The sequence below is a fragment of the Pithys albifrons genome, chromosome 3 (assembly GCF_047495875.1).
Source record: "Pithys albifrons albifrons isolate INPA30051 chromosome 3, PitAlb_v1, whole genome shotgun sequence".
Taxonomy (NCBI): domain Eukaryota; kingdom Metazoa; phylum Chordata; class Aves; order Passeriformes; family Thamnophilidae; genus Pithys; species Pithys albifrons.
In genome coordinates this window covers 96,683,450-96,698,369 of record NC_092460.1, presented here as the reverse complement: position 1 = coordinate 96,698,369, position 14,920 = coordinate 96,683,450, and the positions used below count along the sequence as shown (strand labels likewise).

The following is a 14,920-nucleotide window of genomic DNA, read 5'->3' as shown; positions in this document are numbered from 1 at the left end:
TATTTGAGTTGGATCTGTATTTCAAAAATCATTAACTTACATAATTTTGCTTAAAATTGGAATTTGATCTGACCAAATGTGAAACTGACAACACAATTAATTACATTAAAAATGTATATGCTAAAGACCTGCGGTGTCTTTGTGTAACATTCTGTTCACATTCCGATTTTTTTGCCACTACATCAACTATTTGATAACTGTTTTCAGAACTCTAACATCTCTTGTAGAGAGGGTTATTTAACAAAAATGAAAATCTTTAGAAATTTAGATGCACCAATCACTGACTGCTCTGCTCAGAAGCTGGCAGGGTGGTTCCAGTTTAACATCCTCTTTCAAACCTTCCTGATTCTGCTTCTTGATGCTTCCTGCAGCACCCACCTGCAACTTTCCTGGTTATCTCTTTATGCTGGATGAGCAACTGGTATTTTAGAAATTTGCTTCCATACCCTAAAGCAATAAGGTTTGTGCTATTCTGTTATTAGAGCAGTAATAGGTAGCTAAAGGCTATGGAGCCCCCTTAGAAGAACAAAACAAAGAAATGCTAGACCTGACTTTTCAGTTTAGGTTCTTTTCTTCAAAAAAAAAAAAAATAAAAGGCATTTCAATGAAAAGAGGTGATGTCTGGGATTAGTGGTAGAAGGGAAAAATATACTGACTGTTGGAACCATTTAGTGATTCAGTTCTTTGATAAGTTACAAAAAGTATCATATTAATTCTTTGAATTGTGTAAGTCATGAGTAGGGCTTGGAAAATAAGGTGCTGTGATACCAGTGTGCAGGAGTTCAGTGAAAATAAAATATCTAAAATGTACAGCTGTATCAAATACCCCATAGAAAGGTAGTCTGTATTGCTCCAGTCTAATTTCATTTTCTTATCTCCCTACATTCACTTTCTCTTGCTCCTGACTCTCACCTTTGATGTCATTTATATCATGGACTGTGTTCATCACAGACACCTGCTAAATATGTATTCTTCTTCCTAAACTGAGGTGGCAACTGGGTCTTCTGAGAGGGCTAAAATACTTGCTGGTCTGTTGCTGAATGGTGTGTGCAAGAAAAGGGTGTGAGCCATTGTTTTATTTCTTGCTTATTCTTCTCGGCAACTACTGTGCACAGTTCTGATCTGCACCTTTTGAAGCAAAACGCAGAGAGGTTTAAGGCAACCTTCTGTGACTGGCAAACTGCACAGCTTGGAGGGAGAGACTCGGTGGAAAATGCAAAGCCATGAACCTTTAGAGGGCCTGTTTCATTTTCTCTGACACTGCAATGGAGTCTGTAATCACAAATGTAACTATAAGGAAAAAGCCTGGGTGTCACTGTGGGATGCTCAATAACAAAAATAAATATTATAATTTAAAAAATTAGACCCTGATATCTGTTCATGGTTCATATACTTCCAAAAAGTATGAGGGAACTAGAAAGATCTCCTGAAGAGGAGCTCAGAATCACTGTGATATTTAATCAAATAACTGTGTAGTTGCCTCATCAAAAACAGTCACTTCAGAACACAGTGAAATTCTAGAAGAGCCTTCAGAAATATACTTCTTTATTTTTTTTTCCATTTGGATTAATAAATAGATTAAGTTTGGGGGTTCAATCAGTATACATGAGATTAGCTCAGTTGGTTAAACCTCAGTTGTAATAATGCCAAGGTCATGGGTTCAATTCCCTCTGTGGGCCATTGACTTAAGGGTTGGACTCGATGATCCTCGTGGGTCCCTTCCAACTCAGAATAGTCTGTGATTCTGTTATCCACACATGGAGAGGAGTCTTGCAACACAGACTTCAGTTATCAGGTTTATACCCTCTCAACTAAAATTTATGGGTTTCAATCCATACTTAGACACTATCAGAACTATAGTTTGGGAAATTGTTAAGACAAGGAAGATTTTGAGACCTGCCTTAATTGCTACCACTGCCCCTTAAAAATAGAATTCCCTCCCCCCATATGTAAAAGTGGCTGGAGGGATCTTCTGTTTGTCAGCTGTAAAAAAGAAGGGAATATTGTTAACAATTGTGCCATACCACAAATTGCAAGCTACAGATGTGAAATTTTGTAATTTGTATCTCAGCTGAAGCAAACAGGGTATGAACTAACCTGTTACCTTTCATGCAGCAAACTTAAACATAGGGCAGAGATTTCATACCTGGATGAGAAAAGTGTGAAATGAGATGGACCTCTGGTCCAGTATAGGACAACAAATCCCCTTATGTCTCCTTGCTGTTTTTTTAAAAATCTTATTAAAGGGAGAGAAAGGAGAAAAGGAGTTATCCAGCTGTTTTCCTGATGCTTGGATAAGGTCAAAGCAAATGTGCTAGGTTGGGGAACAAGGACATAGAACAGTGTTAGATCTGGGATGCATTTTAAGGACTGTGTACTTAGGTAATAATAGTGCATTTAATTGTGCTTTAATGTGATATACCACTACATCAGCCTGCTTTCACTATCTTGCACTCAGCTTCCCTCAAACAAATTGCAAACCCACAAAAGAGTTTCAGAAAAGTAAACTGGATGAAAAGTCACATATCTGGAAAAAAACTATTGCTTAAACTCACCATAAGAAGATTTAATATCAACGTGTTGGGTTGTTTTGGGGGTTTTTTTGATGTGTAACATAATTGTAGAAATGTCTAATGTCTTGCTTTTGCTGTAGCACTGAAAAATAAGGAAACATTTTCCCACTGGAAAATTGGCCCAGTGCTACATTTTGGCTATGTAAGATCATGCAGTGCTGGCATTTGAAACAGTGATAATTTTATGCCCAAAAAAATGAGTAATTGTACCACAGAGAACTTTCTTCTGATGAAATCCTTAGATCACACTCCGTCATGTGGTTTTTTCACATTCCTTTGTATATGATCATGGGGACTTTGCATCCGCAAGCGATGCATCTGCGTATGAAGCTGTGCATGTGTGTCTGCACTCCTACAAAATACAAGCAGTATAAAGCCTTCTTTAAAATTTATAGCTGGTTAAAGCACAAGATAATCTTTCCTCACTTTGTGTCTTTCAGAGAGACTGCCACAGAGTTATCTGGAACATTACCAAGGTAAGCAAGTTGCTCTAAACTGCATCTGTGTATCAGTGTCTGGAAGGTGCTGAAAGAAGCACGACCTTTTGAGCCAGAACATGATCCTTTTCCTAAGGAAAACTGCTGGGATACTGAGAACTGGGGGTGCAGAGAGGAGAGCACTCACTGCATGCCACAGGCACTGAAATCCCAGCACAGCCAAAGCCACACAGTTAAAAGGACATGTTGAAGTTGCTTTGAGGCTCTGCACAGTTGTGCACCTGATGAGAAGGATCCCAGCTGTGGGTTTCTTCCAGCTGTGCAATTATACCCATTGCAGGTGATTTGATTTTGCTTTACATTCCACCTGAGGGATGAGGGGAGGGAAACTTGGAGGTAGGAGGAAGAAACACTGTGATCTTAAGGCATTTTCATTTGGAAAGCAGCTTAGACCAAATTCTCCTATGCTGAGAAAACTTTTTCATAAAATAATAGAACTAGACAAGACTCCCAGGCTGCAGTAGATGTTTTTGAAGAGAGACCTGCCTACATATTGTCAGAGGATGCAATAAAACGCTGTTATCATGCAGGCAGAGAAAAGGGTGGAGAGAAGGGAAACACAAAAATCTGATATGGTAACTTGTCACCTGCTGAGTTAGAAAAAGGTGCTCTCAGTCCACTTGTACCTTTTTTGACCAGTTTTGCTCTCTGAAGTGCAGGGGTTTTTAGTAGGGTCCTGGTTTTGGGGGGGATTTTGTTATCCTCTGATTAAAAGCAGTGTTGTAGTTCTTACAATATATAACATAAAAAGAATATTTCAACAGAAAAATCAGTTTTCTTTAAGCATGATAATACATGCAAGTCATTTCTGCTTCTAGGGCAGTGAACAAATGTCTCCCTTTCTTTTGGGTGTGTTTGGTGTATATTAGTTGATTTTCACTATATGTGGTATTTTCCCCCCTCTGTTCTGTATCACTTTGTTCTGTTTGTACCCACTTGTGTGATTTATCTAATTTTTTCACTTAATAGATACATATCTTTTTATGGCTTCCTGTCACTTGATATCCACAGATGTGCATGGAAATATGCTGGTGAAATTTTGCCAAGTGTTTGAAGTGCTGACCAGTGATCAGGCCTACCTGACACAAAAGATTTTATTTATCTTCCTTGCAAAATAATTACAATTCTTCATACATTAAAAAAAAAAGTATTCAACAGAGTAGCCACCTCCTTGATTAGGAATGTCAACATCAATGCTTAGCTGTATCTTTGCCTGGTTTTAGTGCTAAAATATTTCCACTTTCACTGCATGCCCCAATTGATTACGTATTATAGGATTAATATACTGGAAACATGAAGTTCTTATATTGCAGAAATGAATTCCACTTCAAATTAAAGTTACAATGAGATACATAAGTGCTTGAATAAACATCTTGTTTCATACCTTGCCATTAATGATTGTCTAAATGTGATTTTTGAATTGTAACCACAAGGCTTTAATTTCAGCTGTAGCAAGATGTCACAAGTAAAAATCAGATTACACCAGCAGTGTGCACGAGGCATTGTAATTGTGTTATAAATATTAAACCAAATGATCTTGTCATGATTTAAAACAAATGTTTCCAGCTGGGCACAGGTTGGCTTGTCCTGCAGCCTCTGGGATTCACCTGTTCCTGCCGCTCTCTAAACATGCAGTTCCTTGGGGGTTTTAATCTTATGTTGTGATGTATTAAACTAATTTTTTTTGTTGTTCTTTCAGACTTCAAAAGAACCATTTTGCTATTATTAATTCATAACAGTGGAATAGTCTGATTTCCTCACCAACCCCCCATCTCTTCCACCTTCACCCTGAAGCTACTTTACAGCATAGCAAAAGTCAGGTGTTGCACCCTGATGAAATGAATAACCACTTTCCCATCATTGCTGTGCTTGTTGTATTTTGTCCGATGGGGCAGAGCGAGACCTCTGTAGCTGTGGAGGTCCAGCTCTCATTTGCACAGACAAATACAATGTCTTCTCTCAGAGCAGTAATGACTTGTGGATATATTTGTGGCCAGGATTGATCAAATCCTTTTCAATCATCTGTAAACCTGGTGAAAGGGGGTTTTCAACTGCAAGTGATGTAAGTGTGAACAGATGTGTCTGTACTTGGAATATTTTGTCTGGCTGTCAGGAAAGTTTAGTCACTGGTGGCACGAATTCTTTTTTCTTTTTGTAGTCATTAGAAAAATAAAAAAAATTCTCAAAAATTCCTTCTGAATTTTTCATGGTTTAATTAAAGAAAAGGATTTAGGGATTTGTTCCTATAAGGCCCTGTAATTAGTCAGAAGTTACAGAAGAGAATATAGTGAGTATTTTCTCATCTTCTATAGTAACCAAGAAAGGTTACATATGTGCATTTTTTAAAAAAGAAAATATAACAAAGTGTCTTGCTAAATGGTGGCTTTTTAATGTAGTCATTTTCCATTAAATACTGCTGATGGTTCTCTACTGATTATATTTAAGAGCAGGAAGAAATTACCCTACTTCTCCACTGAAATGTGTGTATCATTGATAGACAAAAGTAGAAAAATGTGAGTTGGTGGACATAATTTAGAAGGAAAGCTCATAGATTAACTTTGCCTGTAGAAAGATATAAAAATATTCAGCATGATTATATTGTGTCAGTTCTAATTTACCAGTTTTTTCTGATGATTTGGGGAAGTTCAGACTACAGAAAGAATTGAAAATTCAAACTTTAGATGTGATAAAGAAGCATTACAACTTTTATATTAAATGACATTATTATAGCTATGAATGTATATTGTTTTTTCTAAGAAAGGCTTTCGGTGCGCAACAGCACATCAAAGAATAGATCTTCACAAGGAAAACTTTATAATAATATTAAGTTGTTCATTGCATGACCTATTTAGAGTACTCAGATACTTCTTGTTGTAGACTACATAATTAAATTTTAAATGGAACATGATAAAGAAATTATACTGGTGATCTCTGGAGATTTGAATACCCTATTTGGATCTTTACAACAGTGTAGCGAAGGCATACTTTTAAAATTTAATAAAGGTCTGGCCTATTTTTTTTTTCTTTTAGACGTTCTATAGCTACTATGGCAGTTCTATTTCAAACTGTGTTTGCTCTCAGCATCGCATAATGATACCTGCAATAACAGAGCAGACTAAAAGCATTGCAAGAAATACAGTTTAACTTGAGAAATTCACCATTTAAACATGATACAGAACAACTAATGAATGAAGATAAGCTCCTAAGCGGAACATAAGCTTGTAACCGCCCTTTCACAGCCCATCATGTGAGCTCAGCAGTGGAGGGGAACAGTGAATGAGAACACTACAGTGGGAAGCCCTATGGGCATGAGGGAGATGATGTTTGGAGCTTAAAGGAGAAAATACACAGCTTCGATATCAAAGGAATGATTTCAGTCTCTAGCCACTTCTGTTTGTTTCTGTGAAAGTTACTTTATATTTAAAGAAGAACAAATATTTTAAATATAGACTAACCACATGGATTATTTATTTGCTTAATACTAGGTTAGTACTAACAGAAGGAAAATTTGGGCTATTCTTCCACTTTTATGTACTGGCTTGATTTTACATTTTACTCTAGGGGGGAGTAAAGTTTAATTGGTCACTTCCTCCTCTAAGCAGTTGGGAGGAAAAAAGGCAAATAATTTGCATATATACTTTTCATGGGAAAAATTGTAGAAATATCTCTACAGCCTGTTCTTAAATCGTGAGCATAACTCAAGCAAACTCTTATTTTGAGATGAAGGCCATCTTAAAACTGTCTTTTAGAATGATTTTTAGAAGTGCGGGAGGAAATCTGCAAAGGACACACTGATGTGAAAACAAGCATATTCAAAATGAAAATTTAAATCTTTAGCTTGTCCTAGAATTTTAGTAATCCTCAAACTTTATATATTTTAAACCTGTAGGCTGGAGTAGAGTACAAACTTTAGCCCTCTTGAGCTGGGGTTTTATTCTCCATCATTCCATAAATTTCTTTTAATAATGTCTGAGTTCCATTTACTGTAGAGGCTTCTGTTCTTGGGTGTCAACACCATTTTGAAAATAGAATTTAAGTACTGAAGTCACTTCACTACTTTTGAAAAGCGTTAACCTGCAACTTCACTGTTATTGAAATCTAATGCAACTAAGCTTTTATCTAAAGGGAAAAGAAGAATTGACAACCCACCATATGACAAGCAAAATGAAATCTCTTGATCACTAACTGTCAGCAGTCTTTCTAATACCATTGTGTTAGGGAATGATATGTCTTCCAAGAAGCTCAGTACACAAGGTTTTGAATCATTTCTGTCTTGACAGCCTAACACAAGTAACTACTTGTAAGTACTTGGATGAATTATAAAATCTATGTGGCTCTGTAGAGTGAATTAATAAAACATCTATGAGCATTTTAATTACTATAAAGTGAAAAGGATTTTTTCCTGATGGTAATAAGAGCATGGACTAAAGACCGACTTGACATCTCAGTCGCTGCCTTCACTGGCCATTGGGAGCCAGGGTTAGCTGTTGTGTTTGCTCTTTTGATTTCCTCCCAGTTAAGGTCTTCTGGCAAGCAATTTCTCTCCCACTGAGAACACCAGGTCATATCTTTCACCCTTCATGTTTCATATAATGTGAATGTCCTCTCATGCCACCAGTGCTGCTTTACCAGTCATGTCAGGTTTGAACACCCACCCACCTACACCGCATGTGTGTCTCTGCCAAACTATGACAGAATTTTCCATAGCTTCTTATAATATTTACTGAAGTTTTATTCTCTCTTAAATAAAGCAGGGATTTGGCCTGGTCCATTTTTGACCTTCCCTTCTAACCCAGAAGTTTTGTGTTCTACCTTCAAATAAATCCCTTCTCAAAACTCACCCCTGTTTAGAGGCATACAAATAATTGGTCAAACACACATTGCTCATCCTGGGTGGCAGGCAGTGCTAGCTGATAACATTAAAATATCTTGAATGTCAAACTATATGCAGCTATCCAGAGCTAGTCTTTGGAAATGATATCATCTTCTATCTTTTCCTAAGCCACATCATTAAAAAGAAAAGAAAAGGAAAAGATTCCAGCCCTCGATATTTAAATGTTCTCAAGACAACTGTCTTAAAGAGCAGATTTTCCATAATTTGTATGCCTGCTTTTTCAAAGAAAGTCATTGTTTTGAAATGAGACTTGAATTTAACTAATCACTCCCCGAAAATAATAAAAAAAAAAGTTAGAAGAAAATGTGATGTTTGACCTTTTTCTATGCCTCAGATGTTTATTTTCAAATACTATTTTCTTTCATGTAACCTTCGAGCTGCTTTTGTTACTGCAAACAGGACTGCCTATTACCCATTGTATCTGCTGTAGAGGAATGCCCTGATGATGATTGCTCTTTCTGAGGCACTGTAATATAAATTACAGTAAATATTTGGAATGGCAAAAATGTTATTGTAAGTGAATCTAGGGGGTTTTTTTAGGAAATAATACACGGTGTCTCTTTACTATCAGATTTTTTTTCCTAAGTAAAGCTTCAATATCTTTAAAACGTGACATGAAGTTATTCTTTCTAGTAGCTGCCAACATTTCTCTCTCTCTCTCTCTCTTTATTTGTTTGTTTTTGTTTTACAGCCATTTTGAAATATGTTTTTCACAGCTATTGTTAATCTTAAAACACAGTTATGTGCAATCTGATCCCTTTGTAAAGAGATATTTCAAAAATCTTAAGAGGAGCCTGAGAAGCACAGAGGTGATTATCCATATGTGTTTACTGATGACTTGCATTCAAAAATTACTAAGATACCAATGGCAGGATTCACATTGCCTAAATTCAGCCATCACAAAAGTCCTCTGTCAAAACAACTAGAGGAGAAATGAAGAGAAATAGGTGCCTTATCTCAGGGCAAGGTGACTAACCTTGGGAATTGTTTTTTCTTTCTCCATTGCCTGAAAATGGAGCCTGGGGGAATAGCATAGACTAGACGTTTCACCTGATGATAGCTTTAATTTAAGGTGAGCAGCCCGACTTTTATAAGTGTTAAAGGGCCAAGTGACGTAAGTTGATGCCTGCAGGAGTTTTGAGGACATTGGCATGCTTAACCTCAAAAAACTTTCAATATTCAGTACTCAAGTCCTAAATATAGATCCTGGGAAGGAGCGGAGAAAGTCAGGCTGGAATGATTGTTGGACTTGATACAGCTCTGACCCAGAACGCAGCAAGTCTTCTCACAGAGCAGAGGCCTCAGAAACCATGGCTCACAGTTCTGAAATGGTTCCTAATTACACACAGCCTTTGAATCTTAAAATGGGGGTAAGTGATTTTACTCAGAGTCCTGGCTTTGCTACCCACAGCTGGTTTTCCCCATCAGTTGTTAGCAGCTCTCAGAAACACTAATGAATTTGACAGCAGACCTTTATCTTAAAAGTCTGGTAGAGCTTTTGTTTTTATTCCCTATTGTCAAACTCTAAAACTAGAGACATATTCCCTTCCTTTTTTTCCCCCCTGTTATTCACCTTAACCAGACTTCCAAGCATCTTTTAAACTCATTTTACAAAGCATTGCTAAACGTGTCCGATGAGGATAATGTGCAGTAGAAATGAAAGGACTCAGATCTCTTCATTTCCATTCCTGAAGGTGAATTCCAAGATCGTGATTATTTTTATTTATACAGTGCCTAAAGAGTACTAAATACTTTATGGAACAAATAGAAGACCTCTTGTAAAAAGCACGCATTCCTATAATCTAATTTTAGTCTCAAATGAGGCAGGATGAATGCTAAGCAGCAGGGCTTGAAGAAACACGGAAGGTATACAAGGGCTACACTAGTAAGATTGAGCAGCTATTTAGGTTCATTATCTGTTCCACTTAATAGCGCTGCAATATCTTGCTGGTTTAAGTTAAATTTACATGGGGCTGTGGAGAACATTTGACTGACAAGGGAATGGTATTTCTTGGATTTGCTCAGAAAATGAGCCTTTGAAAAGCAGTTTGAGTGAAGATAGAGAAAGGGACAATCACAGGTGGATTCAGAGACCCCGCTCCAACATAAGAAATAGCAGAGGAAACCAACTTAAAAAACTAAGCCTTTTTCCCCTTCCTCATTTAATATCATCAGAATAAATTTATTTAGAAAATCAGTGCAAAAGATGAAACTTGTGGGAATAACTTCTAGTGTAAATATACATTTGAGTGGTGAAAAGAGTATACACATCAGCTTCGGGAGATGCAAACCAGCAACTGAAGTTGAGGGGAGATTTATTAATGTGGCAGAGTTGAGAAACTTTCTCTTAGAACCTTTGCGTGGACAAGGCATAGATATAGGTATATAAAAATATTATTATATAATAGAGAGTATTATTTCATATGTTTTATAACTAGTTAGAAATTAATTACTCACATACAGAATTTTTATGTATCATCCTTACCAGTGGTCCCAGAAAAGCAGTAGTAAGATACATGGATGGAGCAATGTCAGAAAACCCACACAGATTCCTAGGACAGCAGAGACTGGTTGGTTTAGTGCTCCCTTCAACATTCTATGCCTTCTGAGCATTGCTTTTATTTATGAAATCATTGCTATTGTAACATTTACAAAATTGCAACTATTTGAATGTTTCCAAAAGATTTGCTATAAACTGCAAGCAAATCTTAGACAATTCTCAGTAAATTATAGAAAGAGCTTTAAAAAAACCCCTAATGCACTCCCTGGTGTTTAAGGTTAACACTTTATACTTCATCTACATTATATTAAAAACATTTTTACTGGAGTCCATAAATGCTGCACAGTTTTAAAAGGCAATGATCGCAGTGGGACTAGAAACATTACATAAAACCATACACGAGACCTGCAAGCAGTAAGTGGTGCCTTTTTTTAATTTTTTGAGGGTGCTGACTTGAGATTCCTACTATGAGACAATGCCAGTTTTTCTGCCTATGTCTTGCCATTAGAAGCAAGCCCCTAAAGTTTTCTCCTGGTCAGCACAAGACTCTAAGCCCCAGACTCCCCTGTTTGGAGCAGTGTCTCATAGTGGTGCCATAACTCTCTTAGCTAGTGGTGATGTTTTGCCACTTTGGAACCACCAAGGACCTACCCCACTTTCTGTGGATGTTGTCTCAGTATATTTTGCAGGTTGTGCCCGACACAGCACTTCTACAGCAACAAAGTGCCACCACGGCGCTTCTCTTCTTTGGGCTATAATGGAAAGTATTTTTCATCCAAACTCTTGGAATGTTTAGAGCTTTCATATCCTTTTCTGCAGAGATCGTTTAAGGTTCAGCAAAGCCATGGTGCTGTAGAGTGGATGCAAATCATAGCTGCTGTAATCTGGCCTTAATGAATGCCCATGGAGAAAGAAAGAGGAGAAAAAAAGACTAGGCTTCACCTGGGGAGAAAAAACAACAAACAACAACAACAACAACAACAAAAACCAACCCACCAGCCCTTGCTGTATATTTTGCTTCTAAACTTTTAGATGTTAATGTCACAATGGTTCACGTGCTTAATTTTGCAGAACTGTCATGCTGATATCAAAGTGATTGCACAAGTCAGTGCAATTTTAGCATGAGTATTGCTGCTTACTCATTGCTGTGAAATGAATATCCTCTGATTTGATCCCAACTTTGCTGCTAGGACTACAGACAGCTCTACTTGATCCAGAAAATGTTTAAACACATAGCAACTCTTTGCTAGCATCCTCTTGAAGCATGAACTGAGAATCATAAAGTGGAAGCTTAAAATAAGGACTAAATGGCTCCAATTCTATTCAGAGATATGATTTGGGTTGATCAAAAGTGCTGGACATCTGCAGCTGCCACTGACTTTGGTTCAAAGGACAAGTGTGCCTTTTTGAACCAGCCTATTAATTTAAGCTTTTAAAAGGTGGCTGTGACATTTAAAAAAACCTGCTATGCTTGATGCTCAGGAGCCCATCTTTTAGCAAGGTGTTCAAAATTTATTTTCTTTACTAGGGTTTTCTGTTGGGGGTACAGATGCACCTGTAGTGATGTGCTCATCGATGCCAGAAAGACTGTGGCTTGTTGAAGTTGTTGGTATCTTTCATTCCAGGACTGCATGGAGCAGTAAGCAGAAGTTCCTGCAACTATAAAGTTTTATTAAACAAAAATGAAATATTATTATTCATGTCATGAGTAATTGAATCCCCAGATGTTCTCATTCTGTATCAATGGCTGGGGACAATATGACTCTAGATGGGCTGTGACAACATGAATTGGTTTCTTTCTCTTTTTTGTTTGTGTGTGTGGATTTTTTCTTTTTTTATTTTAAACCTGCAAAGTGACTATGGGAGGGGTTTTTTTAGCTGATTGCTTGGATCTGACATTACAGGCTCTGCAGCTGTAAAAAAGACCTTCTCATTTTCATTGAGAATAAATAAAATAAAATATTGCAGAAATAGCATTGCTTCTCCCTGGTCCTGCCCCTGAAGAAATAAACAGAGATAACTGGGATCAAGCAATTGAATTTGGAAAGGAGTCTGCAAGAAGAGGAGGTTGCGGCTATCACTGAATATTCAGAATGTAACAATAAAAGTAATCATGTTACTAAAAACCCACCTGTTACATTTTTTGTTTTTGTTTTTTTTTATTTAAAGCATCGATTTTCCCTTTTTTTTTCTTTCTGAGTTTATAGCAGGTATGGGAAGTCCATATCCTTAAAAACCTTATTCTATTCAAGGTAGTAATTCCTTGTTAAAGTTAAGCAGGAAAAGAAGCCATGCTCACTAACATTTCTAAAGCTGTTAAAGATGAATGTTTCAACAAAGGAACCGAAGTAAAAAAAACTTTAAGTGCTTGTTAAGGCATGCACACACAGTGCATACAAGCAATAAGTCTGTTTTGCTGAACTGTGAAATTGCTCTGAGTAATTTCTCTAATAACAGAACAGATATTGCCCCTGTGACCCCAGCGGCTCTCCAGGCTTGGTGCAGCAGCCGGCCCTGCCATCAGCAGAAACTTCTGCAATCAAAGCACAGGCTGCAAGCTGAGCAGTGGAAAATGAAAGAAACTTGATGTAGAACTTCTAAATGTTCTGGCTCACTTAAAAATTCAGAAAATGATTAATGATGAAGGTACTTTATTTATTGATTTCCCCCCCCATGACCTATTCTTCAGAGGAGCTGCACTATCGTGTCCAGAGCTGTGTTTGACAGCTGCCTCCTACTTCCAAAGACTGTATCCATTCCACTAAGAATTGAATGTAGAGTAGCAGAAAATTTTAATTGGCATTTCTTGTTAGCTTTCTCCTATAGAAATGATGTAGTGCTGATGCTTTGCCTCTGTGTTTTGGAGAATGCCTCTGGAAATAACAATTTGGTAGCTGGAGTAGGAAAAAAACACCCCACAGAATCCCTTGGGATAATGCAGAACATGCAGAAATGGGAAAAGAAATCATATAAGTAAAACATTCAGTTAAAGCAACAACTTACGTCTTCTCTTTCAAAAGTTGCAAGGTGAAAAGAGTGATGTGGTTTAAAGGGGATATTGATTTGGTGGAGCTGTGCGTGAACGGGTGCCACAATCCCAGTACTTCTCTGGTCTCTGAACCTCTTAGAATTAATGCAGAGGTTTTAGATTGATTGCTTGAAGTTTTTCTGCAAAAACAGCGAGTCTGATGAATGGCAAGGACTCATGGAGATTTAAAAAAATAATTAAAAGTTGCTTTAAAGAACTAAGAAAACCTTTGTCAGCTGTACTTTCTTGTATGGCTGTATAGTTAGAGCAAGGCAACCAGAGACTCAGCTTCTTTTCTGCTGCCTTCCATTTTATCTTATGAGTGATTGACTTTCTTCAGCAACTCCATCAGGTAATGTGACATAAATGGGAAATAAATTCCCATTATGAACTTGTCTCACACTGCCAGGAACATAACAGACATTTTTAGTTATGCACCCACTTGGAAAAAAATTCAGATCTCAGGCAGATGTTGAAAATCTGGCGTGCAAGTTCAGTTGCTGTTCTAAAGCGGGTTTTCAAATTTTAGTCTTAGGTAGGTGATATTTTATTAACTTGTGGAACGATGTGGGGCTTAGTAATGGGTGCAGGATAACAGAAAACATGGGGAAGGAGCTGTTTATCTTTGCAGAAGTGTAAGAGTTGTTGAGGAGGAAGTCAGTGATTTGTCTCTTCATCTAGAATTACCTGGCAGCTGCTGTGTAAGACAGGCTTACAATGTAGAGAAAAGCAGATTTTGAAAGAAATATCTGCAAGAAAATCTTCTCAGCCTCTACCCAAACCTGTTTTCACAGGAATAAGTCAATGCTTTCTATCCTTGTTTTCTATGCTTTTATGCCTTTTATAACTCCCAATATTCTACCTCTTCAAGAGATATGAATGTCCAGTTTTCTCCTGACTTTCAGCTGTAATGCTTCCTTTGGATTAACCATGACCAAAAACATCTTTCCTTTAATAAATTTAGCTTGGTATTAACTTCATTCTGTGAGACAAAGCACAGATGTAAAGAATTGTGGCTAGAGTTCACAAAAACAATAAATAAGAAAATAAGGTTTACCAATAAATAAGGAAAGGCCACAAATTACTTCCCTCCCCACAGTCTCCCCCTGCCCTGTATTCTTCATGCATCAAAGCTGGTCTCTTCTAAGGGGTTATAAGATTTATGGCCTCTATAAATCTTATGGTGAAACATCAAGTCTAATAAAAGAAAAATCCTACTAATATAAGAAAAGGACACAAAAATAAAAGCTCAAAACCTCCATCAAGCCCATCTTTGATGTTATTCTGCCTGTGTAAGAGCCTCTCAGAGTAACTAGAGACAGTTGCACATGATTTTCTTCTGTCCAGCACTGCTGTATAGCACTCACCAGTGGGCTACTGCTCTCAGGAATCAGTGCATCAGTCATCATTTCCTTCTCTCACCAGGTT

General features: G+C 37.4%; 1 protein-coding gene across 4 annotated transcripts in view; it reads left to right on the top strand.

Moving 5' to 3' along the window:
- The window catches only part of CELF2 (CUGBP Elav-like family member 2), a 553,335-nt gene that overhangs the window by 238,023 nt on the left and 300,392 nt on the right, over window positions 1-14,920 (top strand). For all 4 annotated transcript variants that reach the window (XM_071552839.1, XM_071552831.1, XM_071552836.1 and 1 more), the window contains one exon: window positions 3,014-3,049. Coding sequence is in view for 1 of the 4 variants with exons in the window: in XM_071552831.1 (XP_071408932.1) it covers window positions 3,014-3,049 (36 nt within the window). In the remaining 3 variants the exon portion in view is untranslated. The remainder of the gene's footprint in view (window positions 1-3,013; window positions 3,050-14,920) is intronic.